We start from the raw sequence: 18,720 nt of genomic DNA on the forward strand, positions 1-18,720 counted from the left end.
GCAGATTTGTTACCATGGGGATTAGGTCTCTGGTCTACTCAGGAACAGGAAGGAGTCCAGCCTTCCCCTGGGTTCTGGTCCTGCTCCATCCCTCCCACTCAGCCAAGGCAGATCAGACTCAGGAAACACAAGCCCCACGGCTTTTAATCAGTTGATAAGGTGAGGAAAGTAGTGGTGCTGGTGCCACCATGTGGCTCAGCCACAGTCCATCTCGGAGTCATCCACATCCGTCTCAGCAGCACAGAGGTCATCCAGAGCTGCCTCTGAGCAAACAGAAGAGGGTTCTTTGGTGAAGACCCTAAGGTGCTGGGAACTGGGGGAGGTCCCACCTCTCCTCCCACAGGAACTAACCAGTCCCATCCAGCCCAGGCTTTGCTCCCTCAGCTACTTGCAAGCAAAGTGATACAAAGGCAATCAGACAGGCAGGTTTCTGAAAAAACCATGACTCTACCAGGCAGACTCAACAGAGTGAAAGGCAGCCTGATATGTTCAAAGAACCAGGGCAGGCAAAGGCTGTGGTGGATGGGAGACTGCTGGCATAAGGCCAAGAAGTTCAAGAAGTTTGACTTGTCTATGAAGTTCATGGATAAAACCCCCCATGTGGGCCGGGGACATGCTTACCTTCACAGTCTGTCACGTCAGGAAGCCCTCGAATCAGCATGCTGACCCCTGGCATCACCTGGTCATACTGATGTAGGACCTCCACGCAGTGCACAGTGAAGAGCTTGTCCTTCTGGGACAGGCTGTGCAGCAATAGCACTGTGTCCCGCAGACACCGCACTGTCCGCTTCTGCTGGTCAGTCCTGGGGGGTCCCCCTGCCCTCCGCACTGTCAGCCACTGTCTGTGCAGCATCACTGTGAGTGCTCTGACCACCTGCAGGGAGGGTGCAGACTGAGGTCAGGTCTCTGCTTTCTGTTCCCTAACAACTTGGCCAGTTGGGCAGCACCTCTGCTAGTCACTCAGGTGAGGAGAGTGCTGCATGGTAGCCCCACAGTTAGAATGAGCATGGGATCCTTGCACAGAGCTGCCACACTGTTGGCCCTGCCCACCCTTGGACACTCACCTCCACATTGCACTGACAGTCGGAGCCAGTGACTGGTGAGGAGGAGCTCTGTACACTGAGCTTAGCCAGGAGCCACACAGCCTAGAACAAGAAGAGACTCTGCTCGCCTCTAGAAGAATGAGATGTGATCACAGAGAATGTGTTATCAGGCTTCTGTAAGAGCATCAGTTGCCTCAGCAACTGTCTGCACAATTGGGGTTCAAGAAATGGTGCTGTGGGACTTTCCCAGGCCAGCCTTGGGACCCACCTGCCTCTAGGCCCTGAAGCCAGGGCAGGATCGGCTCTTGGGTAACTGCCAAGTCCAGGAAGCCTGGGGTCCTCCTATATTGTATCTGTAATGTGGAGCCCTAAATTGAGCTTATTTTACAAGCTGCTAAGTGCTTGTTACCAAAATGAATTAAAGCTTCTTTTCTTCCCAGAGAAAGGAGGAAAAGACGTTCTTTGGGCTTATGGAGGGGTGGCGAGCAGTCCCCAGAGGGTCTCTGGAGTGTTTACCTCTTGTTCCAGCTGAAGCCACTGTGCTTCCAAAGCAGCTTTGTCAGGCCTTGATGTAATGTACATGTACAGCAGCAGGAGGAGGCAGCCTTCTGAAAAGGATATGCCACCTCTCATTCAGACACCTGCTTCTAAACCAGAGCCCGCATACAAGCTGCAGAAACCTTTAGAGGACATCTCCCTGACCCGTCTCTGCCACCACCCTTCCCTCCCCCATGCAGGGATGCCGTCTACCCCGCCTTACCAGAGTGGGAACAGAGCTGTGGCACAAGCTTCTCATGGTCTGCCAGGAGGGACAGCAGCTCAACAGCCAGCAGCACACTAGGCAGGGGGGTCTCTGGGCTGAGACACTGTGGCAGCACCCGGAACATGCACTGGAACCTAAAACATGAGGGGCCCAGAGACATGACACTCCCAACCCAATTCAATAATTCATCCTTACTTTTCACTAGTGTTAATGAAAACTTTGAGCAGGTCACTACAGATGTGGTTCAGACAGATCTGGGTTCAATTGCTGGCTGACCAACACCTTGCTGTGACACTCCCTTCATATGCACGAGTGGATCCTGTTCTTCACTGCGGGACTGCTGTGGCTTTGAGATGATAGGCCCTTACCCGGTATGATGCCATCCAGTGAATGAGGGATGCTTTACTGCCTCTGCTTCCAAATAGGGAGGTGAGTTTTAACTTGCATGTGAGAGTAATATCCTGGCCCTTCACTAAAGGATAAACATGGATGTGGCTTTGGCTGGGTCTTCAGACCACTTGCAAAGCAAGGCTTTTCTCTACTTGCTAATAAACACCAGCTCCTCTGCTGCCGAGTGTAAGTACACACTGTGTGCATGGGTGAGGGGCTCTGGTCCTAAGGAACCAAATCCCAAGACAACCAGAAACCGCACTATCTGCTTCTGCGGGTCAGTCCTGGTCAGGGGTGTGGGGGGGCAGTGGGTGTCCCCCTGTCCTCCAGTCAACCACCGTGTGCAGCATCACTGTGATTGCTCTGACCACCTGCCAGGGCGCGTGCAGACTGAGATCAGGTGTCGGGCTCTTGGTCCCTAACAACTTGCTCAGTTGGGCAGCACCTTTCCTAATCTGCACTGTCAGCTCCTGCTGGGCTGTGCGGGGAGAGGGGCAATCCAACATGTGTACTCCGTCATGCATCTGCAGCATCTAAGCACATTGCATCAAGGGTTAAGAATGTTTCTCAGTATATCATTATGAAGCGAGGGCTCATTATTTGGGGTAAACTCATTTTAGAGCTAATCCTATACAGCAGACAAGCTGAATATTCTTCAGTCACTAGGGAATTTGGAACTTTGTGGGAAACTGTAATTTAACCTGGGTGTTACCCATGTGGCCCCTAAGTGGTCCATTAAAGCTCCTGAAACTATCTGTAAGAAAATTCCATCAGTAATATACAAGACAGTGGTTTCCAGATTATTTGATAGCATCAGAACCTTCTTTTTGCAGGGTTCCCAAATGCACTGCAGACTGCTTTAGAGCTTTGGTAACACCCATTCCTAGCTTTCACCCCAAGGTGATCTGGAAGCTGTGTGGTAGCAGTTCAACTGCAAGCAGGAAGGGATTCTAAAGAGAGCATTGAGTGGATTGAGTAGGAGATGGTTTTAAACAGTGGTCGAGAACAATGGCTTAGGAGACTAAGGGCCTTGAAACCCACCCAGCATGCTCCGGGATTCCAATAAATTTCCTTACCTCAACACAGAGTTCATTTGCTCCACAAACACTGAGTGCTTCCAGTGAGCCAGGCTCTGTGCTAAGTGTGAAGATATAGGGCTCAGAGGGTGACACATGACTAGTGAACAGAAGGCATGTGTCTGGCCTATAGCAAGTGTCCATAAAATGGCTGTTTATTGATGTCCTTGTGGACAACTCAATAGTATTGGAACAGTGGTGTATCTAGCAAAAGATCTAAAAAATATGTCTTTAGAAATTAATAGAACAAACATGAAATAAGGAGCCAGCAACTATGAGCTGGGACACTTCCAGCCACCTGGGTGGTGGTTCTGTGTTCATGTTGCCTCACACTATGGTATATACCCTGGCCAGCTCTAGGCACCACCTTTAGGATGGATCTCACCAGCCAATATATATTCAGATGGAAACCAAGATCCAAAGGTGTTTTTGGAAAACAGGTATGCTGAGCCCAGAGACAAGAATACTTAAGATATGTGCAATCACAGAAGTCATTCCAACATAGACACTGGACTCGGGTGAGTGCTGAGAAGATCGAATCACTACATGAGGGGATAGGTTTGAGGGTAACTGACAGTTCTAGTTTTGAGGTCTGGAATTTCAAATCAGAAATTTATAATAGTGTTTAGTATACTATGCCCTCAAAGAAACCTACCATTTCTAATAAACCTTAAGAGAATCAAGCAAGTTGTGGTTCATGCCAGAGATGGGCACAATGATAATGGGTAGACTCCCAGCAGGGTCACCTTGTGGGCTGCAGTCCCGCCCCACACTCATTGCTTCCTGGGGGAACCCTGCCAAATTTGTGGCTGTCTTATGTGGTCTTCAACAGACCCATGTACCAGATTCAAAGGCCTCTTGGTTCCAGCCTTTGTCCTGAGGGCAGGTAGTGGCTAACAGCCTTCTTTTATCATGGACATCTTTTACTTACCTGTTGTTCAGAGGCAGAATTAAATGAAATAAACCATTTCCTTCGTTCTCCCAGTACCTGGTCCCACTTCCTATCACTTCAGAATTTGCTGTACAAAGTCTTTGAACCTCAACCAAAGCTTAGAACTGAGCAGTGCAGGTGAGGTTAAGATATAAGCAAAGCACAAAGCTCACGGGATAGAACTCAGGAGGTCAGAGAATATTCACAAAGAATCATGACTCCCATGCAGCATTATACCTGGGCAAGAAATCAAAGGAAGCGTTTTCAGCTAGTTTCACCAAAACCTTAAGGCACTGGCTGAGGACACTGGCTTGAAGGTGACCTGTTGCCGCAGAAGAGAAAGTCAACAGGTGAAGAAGCATCTTCAATAGTGGATGCTGGTCTTGGTCATTGGCAAGCCCCATTGGGGCTGAAGTGACATCCCCATGACCATGTCTGTGAACCAGACTTTGGCTTCCTTCTCTGGCAACAGAATCTTCCCCCATTTCAGACAGTAACAGGCAAACAACTGCTCCGCTGTGGCACACCAGGTGCTGAAGAACACTAAGTGAAGCCACAGAGAAGCCTTCTAGGTTGCAAAGTGAGTCCTCCGGGCTGGCCTCTACCCCAGAGCTCATGCAGGAGGAATGTGTCGGTGAGTCCCCAGGTGCTCCGCTTCTCTTGACTGCTGCCAAATCCTGTAGAGCCTGGCAGTATAAGCCGATAAAGAACTGTACCAAGGGGAGGAGATGCACAGCTCCAGGAAGGTGGCAGAGTGGGAAGGCCCTTTTGCCTCCCTTTGCTAGGTCTTCATCACATGAGCCTTCATTCCTGGCAACCAAATTCAGTCCAGTGAGTGCTAGGTTCTGTGCTTCTCTCAGGGCTGAGAGGGAAAATGATCCATCTCGAGAACCTGTGGTCCTCACTCCTGAAATCCCAGACAAGATACTAGCAAATGAGAAAGAAAACACACAAGTATGAGATGGAGATAAAGTGACAAACCCCAAACAACTTGCCTGCCAAATTCTCTAGTTTCCCTGCCCAGCCAACAGACCCCCACCCCCCTCCTCACCCCAGGCTGACCAGGGCCAGGAAGAGACTTGCTTCCTGGAAACATATTAAACACACTTTTTAAGGAGTCTTATGCTTACGTGCCAAATCCCTGTGGCTGCAAGAGGGTGCTGGGAGGAGCCTCAGAACAACTGCTCAGGAGGTGGCACAGACCTAAGGATGATCCTGAGATCAAAGGCTGCTTCAAGAGAAGGTTTATCAAAATGGAACCTGTAGAAGACAAGGTGATTCTAGAAGGTTCTGACATGAGAGGCCTTTTCTATGGCTCCACAAAAAAAAAGGGGGGGGGTTCTTGGATGCATTAAGATGTTTGTGAGTGTTGAATGCTCTGAGACATACCTGCTCTTGGCCCCTTCCATTTTTTTTTTTAAATTTTTTTTTTTATCTTTATATTCCCCATACAATTGCAACCCCCTGATTATGACCCCAACCCCTCCCCCACCCCCAAAGTGTGTCTCTGGTTCATAGTTGTTTGTTGATTTTGATTTTTTTCTTTCTTATAGTTATTCTTTTTCCTGGTCCCTTATTTAGGTTTTCTAAATTCCTGTAATGAGTGAGACCATCCAGTATTTTTCTTTTTCTTTCTGGCTTATTTCGCTGAGCATGATCCTTCCAGCGCCATCCATGTTGCTACAAATTGCATGTGTTTATCTTTTTTGAATGCTGAGTAATATTCCATTGTGTATATGTACCACATCTTCTTGATCCAGTCATCTATTTTTGGGCATTTGGGTTGTTTCCAAAGCTTAGCTATTGTAAACAGTGCTGCTATAAACATAGGGGTGCATGTGGTCTTTGGAATTAATGTTTCTGTGTCCTTTGGGTAAATACCTAGGAGTGGAATTGCTGGATCATATAGAAGCTCTATCTTTAGTAGGTTGAGGAATCTCCACACAGCTCTCCATAGTGGTCGGACCAGTTTGCACTCCTACCAGCAATGCAGGAAAGTTCCTTTCTCTCCACATCCTCGCCAACATTTGTTGTTGCTAGTTTTTTTAATATGTGCCATTTTCACTGGTATGAGATGGTATCTCATTGTAGTTTTGATTTGCGTTTCCCTGATTGCAAGTGACGCTGAACATTTTTTCATATGCCTGTTGTTGGCCCCTTCCATTTTAAAGTCTTTTGCTTAAGTCACAGAGTACTACTCTCCTGGACTCTACAGGACTGCCTTGGGGGCTGCTTCTCAGACAGTTCCCCAACCTGCAAACTGCAGATTCCAAGAAGACATAGTTATGTAAGTCTCCTGCAGGAGGTGGGATTGTGATACCTTGAGTGTTTGATCTCTGCATCCAGCTGTCAACAAGCCTTTTCTGTGATTCTTCTTGCTTTATGGTGTCAACTCCTAAACTGTGGGTCTTGTTCTCTGAAACTAGATACAACATGAATCAAAATGTGAGCACAAAAGCATGGCATATTAGAAACTCTTAAATGTGTCAAGTTTAAATACAGATTGTTCTACTTCATCAACCTTTGATCAAAACAAAAGCCATAGCAACTCAAGAACCCTAATATCTTTTTCTTATTTAGTTTTATATACAAGAACTCACACAAGGAAAGAAAGGGAAGGAAAAGAAAATTTAACTGTTTGCCCCACTTCAAAATGCATAAAAGCATAAAAGTAGTAACCACTAATGTTTATATGATGCTTATTAGGTGCCAGATTTACTTCCTTTTTTTTTAAAGATTTATGCTTATTTATTTATGCATAAAAGAATTAGGGTAGAGCCAGAGATGTGGAGGGTGAGAGGATTCACCAGAGACAGAATGGGGAGCAGAACAGGCAGACTGACTGAAATACACTGCTGAGGGGAGCAGCAGGCAAGACAGGAGAGGTCTGCTGTGCCATGTGGGTCAGCTCCCTGGCAGGAATTGAACTCATGCTGTAGGGGCTGGTGATAGCTTGATAGTGCTGAGACTTAACCCCCTGCACCACCAGGTAAGGCCCCGGAGATGTTCTTATTGGCTGTTTTACAAAAAGGAAAACTGAGGTACAGTGCTTAAAGGATTTGCCCAACTCAAACATGCCAGTAAGAAGTGTGTGTGGGATTCACTGCCAGATTGCTGGGCTCTACCACCTGCTTTAACACTATCCTATACTGTTCTTTAGCTACTAGATACCAAAATGTGAGTGGCTGTAGTTCATGGAGGTGGTGTGACAGCCAACAATTTGAAAGAGTTGATGATGGTAGGAGAGATATGGTAATCATTCTGAATGATTAAATTGATACCACACAGTCTCAGAGTGAAAAACCCACTAATGATAGGTTGTCTCTCCCTAGAAAACAGCAGTATTCCCTCAGTCTAGACTAAGTTGTACAAACTCTAGGCTGGGCTATGAAAAGAACATGTCTCTGTAGACTAGCCGTATTTCTGACATGTCAAATGGATGCTGAATATGGAGGTTTTAAAATATGCCTGCAAGTTCTCTGACACACCTCCCTTCCCAAGAAGCCTAGTTTTCTTCCCCTTGAACATGGCCCAGATTCATTCACTTGCTTCTAAGAGAATGTGGCAGAAGTGATGCCATGTGACTTCTGAGTCTAGGCCATAAAAAGGACAGTTTCCAAGCCATCTACCAGGTTATAAGGTCACCTGAGTAGTGGGGAGAGGAATTCCACTGCCAGTCATGTCAGTGAGCCTCCAGCCCCAGATAAGCCACTGGTGATTCCAGTGCCAACAGAGACAAGCTGTCCCCACTGTACCCTGCCAGAATTGCTGACCCACCAAAACCAGGAGAAAATACTCATTGATGTTTTAAAATCCCAAATTTGGGTCTCCCCTGGTGGTACAGTGGGTGAGCGCTAGGCTGCGAGCCACCGGGTGAGGGTCCCACATGACGTGACAGACCTTTCCCGCTGCGCCTCCTGCTCCCCTCAGCAGTGTATTTCATCAGTCTGCCTGTTCTGTTCCCTGCTCTGGCTCTGGTGAATCTCTCACCCTCCCGAGCTTCTGACTGTACCCAGTGCTTGTATAAATCAATAAATCAATAAATCAATAAATCAATAAATAAATCTTTAATAATAAATAAATAAAAATAAAATCCCACAATTTTGGGTGATTTTTTATGTAGTTAACAAATGCTGTAGAGAATGACTTACCCTCTCTTCCCACCATGGATTTATATCCTGGCTCTGTCTGGCAGGGATGGAGAAGGGACATGTTAGCAGTAAATGACTCCTTTGTAGGGAAAGATGGTTTTCCAAATTCTGGAGAACATACTTCTGGCTTTATAACCACAGCAGGGCTTTTCCTAGGACTGGAAAAAAGTTAATGGTTAAGTTAAAACTACTTAAAATATCTGGTTATACGAGCTTCTAACAAACTAACTTTTTATGTCTATGTGTGATATATTTGTCATTCTTTGTCAGGGTAGTGGTACAAAATTCAAGGCATTTTGATCTAAATTGTGAGTCCATTTCTATATTCTAATCACCTAAAAATATTGGCCATAATTCCTACATTATTTTTGATTCCACCAAAACATCTTTTCAATGTTTCAGAATATACCTGGGCAGTCAAGGACTAAATTAAATAGTCAAGGACTAAATTAAAGGTCCTCATTAGAAAAAAGGTCTCATGAAATGTGTTATGTTTTACAACTTGAAAGCTGAGTCAGCTCCTCAGTGACAGGTTCTTTATGTTAAAGAAGCAGCCTTAACCCTCTGACCAGCTCATAAAATGCCGAGGCCCTTCTGTCAGTGATGTGTGAGGAGGTGAGCCCTCAGCTCTCATCTGACTACTCACGGCAAAAGGAAAGCAATTTCACACCCTGCTCATAATGAGCAAAGGAAGCAGAATGTTCGTTCAATACCAGAAAAACACACCCTGACCCACATAGTTGAAATTTCAAGGCTGATAATGACAGTATGTCAGACCTCTCTGGCAGGTAGTGGACAGGACACAGGCAGCATCTGCAGCAAACTGGGGGCTTTTGAACAAAAATCTCAGGGTGGCAAATGATAAAAATTATTCAAAGCAGTTGGGACTGAAATATGCTTGGGGGAAAAATCAGTTATTTTTTAAAAATTTTAATAAAAATGAAGACTGGCCTATCCTAAAAGAGATCATCTTTCCAGTCTTTTCTAGTCCCCAGGAGCTGAGTTTATAGTCTTGTATCTCTAGAGAAGGCACTTCTAGAGGGCAGGGCCTTTAATGCTGTAAAGCCCCAACCACTGAAACCTCATTCAAGCCATCTTTGGGGCTTTCAGGAAAGAGGATGTAAGTCCAAGTGGCAGAATCTAAAAGTCTTTCATTCTGGCCTAACTTGACATTGCTGGGTTTCTTACTAAACAAAACTAAACTTTCCCTCTAGCAGCATCCTTACCTGACATGGGAAATGGAGGGAGCAGCTAGTTTATTTGTTCGTTCACTGCTTTGAAGTTTTGTCCTTAATTCATTCATTTCTGCATCTTTAAACTGGAGTTCAGACTGCAATGATTGAAGCTGGAAGGCAAAACAAAGGTACTTGTGGTGGTTCCATTATATGTATAAAAATATCTCTGTGCTTCACAATCTCAAATTAGTAAGGGAAAAACAAATAATGAAAAATAAGTATGAAAATCTGCTGTGGCATAAGTGTTCTAACATTTCAAACTTTAGCCTTCTCTCTTAAAAAAAAAAAATCATGTAATCTAGAAAGATATTTTTGACCTAAACTATTGTGAAGTGGCTTATATGTAATATAAATACCTGTCTTCATGGTTGAGGGCATTACAAGAATGATGAATATAAAATGCCTAGTACAGAGCTTGGCAAGGTGGCTTAACTCACAGTAACATGTTGACTTTTTAATTAACAATTTCAGGTTTTTTTAAAAAAGATTTTATTTATTTTTATGTAGAAGAGTTGAGGTGTAGGCCAGAGGTACGGCAGGTGAGAGGATTCACCAGAGACAGAGTGGGAAGCAGAGCAGGCTGATTTACTGAAATACACTGCTAAGGGGAGTACCAGGCCAGATGGGATAGGTCTGCTGTGCTATATGTGGGATAGCTCCCTGGCCGGGAATTGAACTCAGGCCATAGTGGTGACAACACTGGACTTAACCCCCAGGTTACCAAGGAGGCCCCCAATTTCAGGTCTTTTTGAAAGTCTGGGCAGAGTTTTAGAATATGTTACCAAAACCCAGTGGAGTAAGGGGAAACCTACTTCACTGGTCCACATGGCCCCACAGCCCTGCTGTCATTCTCCAAGCATATTCAGCATCAGACACAGTACCAGATGCAATAAATGCAGGACATTTTAAGTCTCACAGTAACCCTGTTGGTTATTTTTTGGATAAGGAAAGTGAGTCAAAGAACTTTCGTCATTACCCTGAGACCACTACCTTTATATGATAAAATGTAGATTAAAATTCAGTTTCTTTAGAAAAGAAAGGGATTTGCCTGAAAATCCCTTGCTCTTTATCATATATATGGAAAGACCCTGTGCTCGAGATTGAAGCCTTAAGGGATGTGCTGAAGGAAAGTGGTGGTGTGTACTGGATACCTACTATTGCTCCCCACCTCCAAATAGCACCTCCCTCCCCTGAGACACAATTGTTTCTCTACCTCTACGTGATCCAAATAGGAACTGTCATCTCTGTGGTTATAGTGGTTGGTTCAGGGATATACATCTAACTCAAGTTAGTCCAATTAGAGCCTCCCCCTAAATTTTAAAACTTGACATGAGAGAGCCCAAGTCTCCAATCTTTTCTGGAGGTACAAAATATGAATCCAGGAGTTTCTGGAGAAGACATTCTCTACCAGAAGGATGGAGTCTGTCTATAACAAAGAGAATAAAGATGAGTCCTGGCTAAGCTGAGTCCTTTAAAGCCCCTATTATACCCATTTCCCCCAGACTTAGTTATGGAAGCTAATATATTTCCCTTTGGTCTAAGGTATATCGGTTGAGTTTCTGATCGGCCAAAAAAGCCCTAATGTTTTGATTTCTGTCTGTTTGGAAAGTCTAAACTACTGATTTATTCCTGCTGAGACCAAGTTCTGCAGGAAAAGTCCTTTTCCAAACCACACACAGAGCCTAGAAGAAAAGTACATGCAATTAACTAACAGCAGAAAGTATTTAAGAGACAACTGTTGAAATCTTCCTGGAAGATTAATAGGCAACTTTGGTGATTGTTTCTAAAGGAACTGAGTGAGCATACAAAGTTGGTAACCATAAGAAACAACAAAAAAATGTTTTGGATCACCTTTTTGGAGAATTCCTTTTCTTTATGACTAAGTGCTTGAGTTTTCTCTTGCTCAAGAAGGAAATGTGATCTTCTCTGTTCCTCCAAAATGGATTCTGTCTGATGCAGTGAGTCCCGCAAAATTTTAATTTCTCCGTTTTTAATGAGAACTTCTTCTTCCATTGCCTTCATCTATAAATTCCAAATGAATTTTATGAGAAGTTTGTAAGGGACAATTATGTATGTACTTGTTTCAAACATGTAGCTGTGGAGATGGAGAAGACACATGTAAAACATGTCCTACAGATCAATGAGCGCTCAAAATAAATCTGTACCAATCAGATAACACCATGGTTTGATAAGCCCGTCTGTGGGACAGTTGATACTCAGCAAGATAGCTTTAAGACACACAAGCAGATTTTGTAGGTACTAATAGGTATTCACCAATCTGGGTCATACATTTTACAGAACTAAAATTTCACATTATGTACCTGGTTTTATTAGGAACCTACAGTTGATTGTATGAAAGATGCTTTGGGCAAAACTATTTAATGAAAACAGCAACCATTATTATGTTGTTCTTAATTTCAGATACATGCTATAAATTTGTCTCAGTGCTACAACTGAAAGTCTGTATCTCTTTTTGGATTTGTATACAATGTTTCCTTTCTTACTTGGCTGTTAGAAATCTCAGGATTTAGTTTCTTTCAACCTAGATTTTCTGATCTGCCTTTCTCCAGTATTCCCCCATTTCAAAAAAATAGTTCTGGATGCTTGTTTTAAAACTTTTACATATTTTAATATGCTATCCTTTATAACATATGCACATGTGAATGAATTAGCTACAAAACCACAAGTATAGTCACTTACCTTTTCTTTAAGTTCTTTGTATTGTGCTTGAAGTACCTCTAATTCAAAATTGTCTTTAACTGGAACACCTTCTCTGTTTTTGCCTGAAGAATGTTTTGACATCCCATCTAATCTGGGGACCTTATGAACATCTGTAAAAAACAGTTTCCATATACCTTTCAGTTAATGTTGAAAAGAATCACTCTTGAAGCAAATTAGAGAAAGAGCTAATAAGCATATATAGATATATACTTTCCAACCTCAGAACAGGAGTGAAACTCATAAATAATCCTTACAAAATAACACATGCTGCCACCCTCTCCCTATCCTCCACCCAGATTTAAAATCTTACCCAAAGGCTGAAAGGTGCTATGGGGATCTCATTGATAGAACTCAGTCATCTACTACTTAACAGTATTTACTGAGCATGTACAATATTCCAGGCACAACTCAGTCTCTTAAGATACATTGGTGAGGGCCTCCCCGGTGGCGCAGCGGTTGAGCGCTGGGTTGTGAAGCTGCCCACAGCCTCTGCACTGCCGGTTCAATCCCCGGCTGCTCCCCGGCCACCAGAGGAGGGTCCCACATGGCGCGCAGACCTCTCCTGCCGCCCACTGCTCCCCTCAGCAGTGTACTTCAGTCCTTCTGCCTGCTCTGCTCCCCGCTCTGGCTCTGGTAAATTCTCTCACCCTCCCGCGCATCTGACTGTACCCAGTGCTTGTATGTATAAATAAATAAATAAATAAATAAATAAATAAATAAATCTTAAAAAAAAAAAAAAAAGATACATTGGTGAGCAAACTAGATCCAGTCCTTACGTTCTTCAAATTCACAGGATAATTTTTTTTAAAAAATCATACAAATAAATATAAAATTAGAACTATGATTAGAGTCACAGAGAACAAATATAGGAAAGCCTACACAAATAGAATTTGATCCAACTGGAATGATGAGAAGGCTTCCCAAAGGAAATGATGACAGAGTTAAGAGCTGAAGAACAACAGAAATTAACCACTTGAGAGGGATAGAGAATGGATGGAAAGAAACATTTACTGAATAAGAAGCAGCAATGTGGGCCTCCCTGGTGGTACAGGGGTTAAGTCTCAGTGCTATCTCCCCCACAGCCTGAGTTCCATCCCAATCCCCAGCCAGGGAGATAACCCACATTGGCGCAGCAGCCCTCTCCTGTCATGTCCGCTGCTCCCCTCAGCAGTGTATTTCAGTAAATCTGCCTGTTCTGTTTCCCACTCTGTCTCGGGTGAATCCTCTCATCCCCTGCACCTCAGGCCTACCCCCAGTTCTTCTATGCATAAAGAAACATTCTTAAAAAAAAAAAAAAAAGAAATAGCAATGTACAAAGTTTCTGTATTGTAAGGAAGCAGGCAGAATACCAGGAATAAAGGAAGGCCAATGTGGCAGGCCAGAGAGAGACCATGTTAAGCCTTATAGGCCATGTTAAGGACTTTTTTTTTTTTTTAATAGAGGCATGTTTTATTTATTTATCTGTTTGTTTTGTTTATACATGCACTGGGTACAGTCAGAAGCGCGGGAGGCTGAGAGAATTCACCAGAGTCAGAGCGGGGAGCAGAGCAGGCAGAAGGACAGAAGCACACTGCTGAGAGGAGCAGCGGGCGGCAGGAGAGGTCTGCACGCCATGTGGGACCCTCCTCTGGTGGCCGGGGAGCAGCCGGGGATTGAACCGGCGCCGCAGAGGCCGCGGGCAGCTTCACAACCCAGCGCTCAACTGCTGCGCCACCGGGGAGGCCCCATGTTAAGGACATTTTACTAGAAGATGTTGCAAGTCATTCATTCAAGAATTGTCAGTAAGGATGTTTACATGTGTCTGTGAGACTCAGGTGGATTTAAGGTTTGAAAAGATCACTATGGCTGTGGTGTGAACTCTGACTTGTCAGGAGTCAAGAGTGGAAATGGGGAAACAATATAGCAAACAATTTGTCCAGGGGAGGAACGATGGTAATACAGATCAGAAAGATGGTAGAGAAGACACAAAAAGGATGGATTCCAGGAGTGGATTAGGGAGGTAATGTTACAGGATTTGGGGCCTCCCTGGTGGCGCAGGGGTTAAAGTCAGCCCTATCAAGCTATCATCAGCCACTGCTGCATGAGTTCAATTCCCAGGCAGGGAGCAACCCACATGACACAGCAGACCTCTCCTGTTTCACCTGCTGTTCCCCTCAGCAGTGTATTTCAGCAGATCTGCTCTTTCTGCTCCCCACTCTGTCTCTGGTGAATCCTCTCACGCCCCACACTACTGGCCTACACCCCAATTCTTGTGTGCATAAATAAAATTAAATCTTTTTTTAAAAAAGTTACAGGATCTGGAAAGGAATCAGATAGATGTATGCTCCAGAAGAGGGAGGGAAACTGTTGCCTATGCCACCTAATGGATAGTGGTGATAATCACTGTTGTATGGAACACTTGGTCACCAGTAAATGTCATCTGAGTGTCTGCCAGGCACCATGCTGTAGATGCAGGGTGACTGGGTTTCCAGAAAATGATTGTGTGGAATTTAAGGTGCCTATCATACATTCATTGGCTTTGTGTCTCTACTTTGTGCCAGGCTCACAAGACTTCACTCATTCCCCAACAGAATGTAAACTCTACCCTGGAAGGAGTTTTTTTTTCTTTTGTTCATTGCTAAATGCGCTGCAGTTTCTAAGGTTCAGGCACCTAATGAAATTTATTGTCTCTTTCATCTGTTGCTTCTTTTAGCTCCTTCTATGTGCCTGTGACCCAAGGGGACAGTGGACTTGGGAAGATCTAAAACCTCCCAAACCTGTCATAAGAATGGGTCCCCCCACTCCATGTGCAGATAATGAAAGATCACTGCTAGATCCAAGCCCCTAGTCACCTAAACTTTAGAAACTAACATAAAATGTCAAGCTAGCTTTCTATTTGAAATCGCCTATTTGGCATTCCTAACACGTTTCTCCCTAAAATCAAAGGAACTTTTGGGACACAACCGCTGCTTAAATCCAGGTGTTCCTAAATTTTAAAAGGTGAAGGGTTGGTGTGGGTGCAGACTCCGGGGCACCCACTTCGCCGTGGGGTTCCTAATCCAAAGGCATCAAGGGCAGGTGGGGAGAGGGATCTGGCGAATTCTGCACCACCCTCGGAGGGGGAAGCAGGGAAGGCCCCAAAGGGCACTCACTGGACACGTCCCGAGGCTCGGCCGCGCATTGGCTCAGGGCCTGTGACGCGAGGGTGTCGAGTTCCTCCAGGTCGTCGGCAGTGAAATCCCCATGCGCGCCGAAAGGGTCTTCGAGGTCCGGGGCGGGGGCCGCCGGTAAGCCTCGGGCTCGCTTGTTGGGTGGGTGCCCGGTGCTGGGAAGCGGACCAAAGCTAGGCGCCGGGGGCCCGCTGCGCCTCCTGCTGCCCGGCGCGGGGGTCCCAGCCATGCCTGCCGCCGCCCAGTTTCTGAAGGCACCAGGCCCGACCTAGTCAGCTGGAAGGCCCAGAGCGCACCAACCGCCCGCGCGCCGCCGCGCGCCTCAGCCGCTAGAGCCACGCCCCCAAGTCCAGGAGCCAATCAGACGCCAGGCGGCGGGCGCGGAAAAATGACCTACAGCCGAGCGCGCCGCGGTGCTCGACAGCGTCTCTACTCTTTTTGGTCCCGCCCCGCCCGGCCAGTGGCTGAGATCCTGGCGGATGGCGGTCAGGTCTGAGGCGGGGGTCTCTGCCGCGCGATCTGTTACCAGAGGTACGGGGCCGGGGCTCATCGCCTCACTGCGCGGATGGCTCTGCGCCACTTGTGTTAATTCATGGGGTGCACAACCGCGCGAGAGGAGTTCGGCCGGTCATTCACGCTTGTGTATTTGAATGGAAGCAGGCAACCTTTGGGGGTTTGGGCCCCGCAACACTGATGTCCTCTTCCCGTGGACCCATCCCTTCACATATTCCCAGGCTCTCTTGGGGAGGAGTATGGGAGAGAAGGATTGAACGAGAAGTATGAATACAGCTGTTGTGAGCAGGCATGTTTGAGAACAGCAAATGTTTTGAATATGTGCCTTTGAGGTAGGTCAGGAAAAACTCAGAAGAAGCGGTGATCCTTGGGAAGGGAGGAGGATGGGAACTGCTCAGGCTCTCAGCTCACATTCATTCCTTTCTCTGAGAGCACTTGAGTGTTTTTGTCCCGAGTGCAGCTCATACAAAAATGAGTGAGGCTCAGGAAATGAAGGTGTCCCTGGTAGTGGGCACCTTCACGTTGAGTGGGAGCCATCGAGTCAGCAAGGAGACTAGCAAGCATGATTACTCAGACAAGAATACAACTCCAAAATGGAGGTCACAACACCTGCCTGGAGGCCAGGTAGAGATTATGACAGAGAGAAAGTAAGGCTTCAGATCGGAGCAGAGATTCAAACTAGCCGTGAGCTGCTGTCAGAATTTTATTGGGCAGCGGTTTCATCTTGTATGTTCATGGGCAAACTCAGCCTGTGAGTGTCTTCTGAATGTTTGTGAAAGCAGTAGATGAAGGGCAAATGGTTATCAGGGCCTAGACAGTTGTAAATACCCGAGTTTAGTTTTTTGAAGGAACTGGTAGGTTGCCTTCCATAGCTGCACAAGTGTTGAATGCTTAAGTCTTAATAGCTGCAGCTCTCTGTTCATGTAGAGACAAGATTGTACTTCACTTGTCAGGAGGGATTAGGTTCCACCAAATAAAAGAGCAGTAGCTTGCTCTCAGGGGCAGTGTGTTGGCACTGGTTCTCAGCAGCAGAGGGCTGGGTGCCAGCTGGCAAGGCCAGACAGGGAATGCCTAAAGTCCAAAGAAGATGCTGCTGGCTGTGCAACTTTCCAGAAGACCGAAGCAGGCTGGGTTGTTTGTTTGGTTTTCAATGTGAAGTACCTTAATGAAAAACAGGTTTTGACTTAGCAAAATCTAGAGCCGTTTTTTGAAAATGTTCTTAGAGAAAGCTTAGCATTATCCCCATATTTCTATCAAGGGCCTGGAAGGGAATTTCTCATGTGCCTCTGAATTGTTTCAATACATACACATTTAGTACATGGATAGTCCCTGCCCTCCAGTTTACTCCACCTGGAGTCAACGGTGGTATATGATCAACAGATACCAGGAAGGAAAAGAATGAAACCAGGTTAAGAGACACCGGAACTGCCACTTTATATTGTAGTCAGAGAAAAGCTCATTACTGTGATAGTTCAGTTTCTGAAGTGAGTCTCCAGTATCCAGAATAACAGGCAGAAGAAGGAGTTTGTGTAAACACAGCCAAGGGAGGAACTTGCTTGAAATATAGGCTACTGTGGCTCAAGATACATCAGAGGGATGTAAATGTCAGAGGGCAGGGAGTGTCATTCAAATCCCTTAGGGCCTTGCTGGTCATTATACATGCTGGCTTTCACTGCTCCAGACACCCCAGCAGAATTCTGAGCCAAGGGAAAAATATGATTTTAATATCCTATGAAGTACACCAATCTTTAGCAAGATCACTTTGAGTCCTGAGTAAAAATTGGATTGTGGGCCTCCCTGGTGGTGCAAGGGGTTGTAGTGGCTCTATAAAGCTATCCGCAGCCACTGCAGCATAAGTTCAATCCCTGGCCAGGGAGGTGACCCATGTGGCTTAGCAGACCTCTTCTTTCTCGCCTGCTCCTCCCCTCAGCAGTGTATTTCAGATCTGCCTGTTCTGTTCCCACTCTGTCCCTGGTGAATCCTCTCACCCCCCACACCTCTGGTCTGTACCCCAGTTCTTGTATGCATCGACAGATCAATCTTTAAAAAAAAAAAAAAAGCTTCAAAATAAAAAAATAAGATTGTAAGGGAACACAACACAGGTAGAGGTGGGAAGACAGATCTGGATGTGATTGCAATGATCCAGATAATAGATTTTAGGGTTACAATGTGGGGTTGTGATATCAGAGGAAGTATAAAGGGGACATTTAATTTTGCTGAGGGGTTGATTGTGGGGTGTAAGGTATGCAAACCTAGAAAGGAGCTTTCTAAAGCCCTGCTGGAAATGCAGACCTGTGGCCTCCGGCATCACCTTGGTTCTTAGATATGGTTCCTATATACTTTCAGGAATCTTTCTCCTTTTCCTAGTTTTCTTCCCTTCAAGAAGCGTAACACGTTATCTTGGCCCACTAGGTAAGTTCCCTGACAACAGGAATTATTCTCTAGTACATGCCCAGCCTGCACAAAGCAGAATCCTTACATGAACAGATGAATCCCATTAAAACAAATACCAACATGGATGTCCTAACAAAAAAATGGGTTTTCTTTCCAAAGTACAAATTCTTCCACTAACCTCACGTAATGTATACACTTGAGTATATAACCACGCAAAACTGACAGTCATTTCAAATGAGTTGGTTTAATTCCAGGTAGTACAGAATTCAAGATAGAACAATGATGAAGATGAGCACACTTTGGCAGGATTCTACACTGGGTTTTCTCTGACCTCACAGGTAAGGTAGAAATGGC

At 45.3% G+C, this 18,720-nt stretch overlaps 1 protein-coding gene across 3 annotated transcripts; it reads right to left on the reverse strand.

Moving 5' to 3' along the window:
* Positions 1-195: 195 nt before the first annotated feature.
* Positions 196-15,688, reverse strand: ATRIP (ATR interacting protein; the record flags this gene model as incomplete). 3 transcript variants are annotated; one of them, XM_084246542.1, is made up of 13 exons in its annotated part: positions 196-263; positions 622-874; positions 1,065-1,145; positions 1,560-1,651; positions 1,804-1,940; positions 4,441-5,130; positions 5,334-5,463; positions 6,524-6,619; positions 8,355-8,512; positions 9,581-9,699; positions 11,441-11,611; positions 12,290-12,420; positions 15,442-15,688. In XM_084246542.1, 13 exons carry the CDS (start codon positions 15,686-15,688, stop codon positions 196-198), a joined length of 2,373 nt encoding a protein of 790 aa, XP_084102668.1. The 3 variants fall into 3 exon arrangements, with proteins under 3 accessions (XP_084102668.1, XP_084102667.1, XP_084102669.1); XM_084246541.1 differs by having other exon boundaries at positions 6,524-6,625; XM_084246543.1 differs by lacking the exon at positions 1,065-1,145.
* Positions 15,689-18,720: the final 3,032 nt, after the last annotated feature.

This window comes from Talpa europaea (genome assembly GCF_964194135.1).
Source record: "Talpa europaea genome assembly, chromosome: 11".
Taxonomy (NCBI): Eukaryota; Metazoa; Chordata; class Mammalia; order Eulipotyphla; family Talpidae; genus Talpa; species Talpa europaea.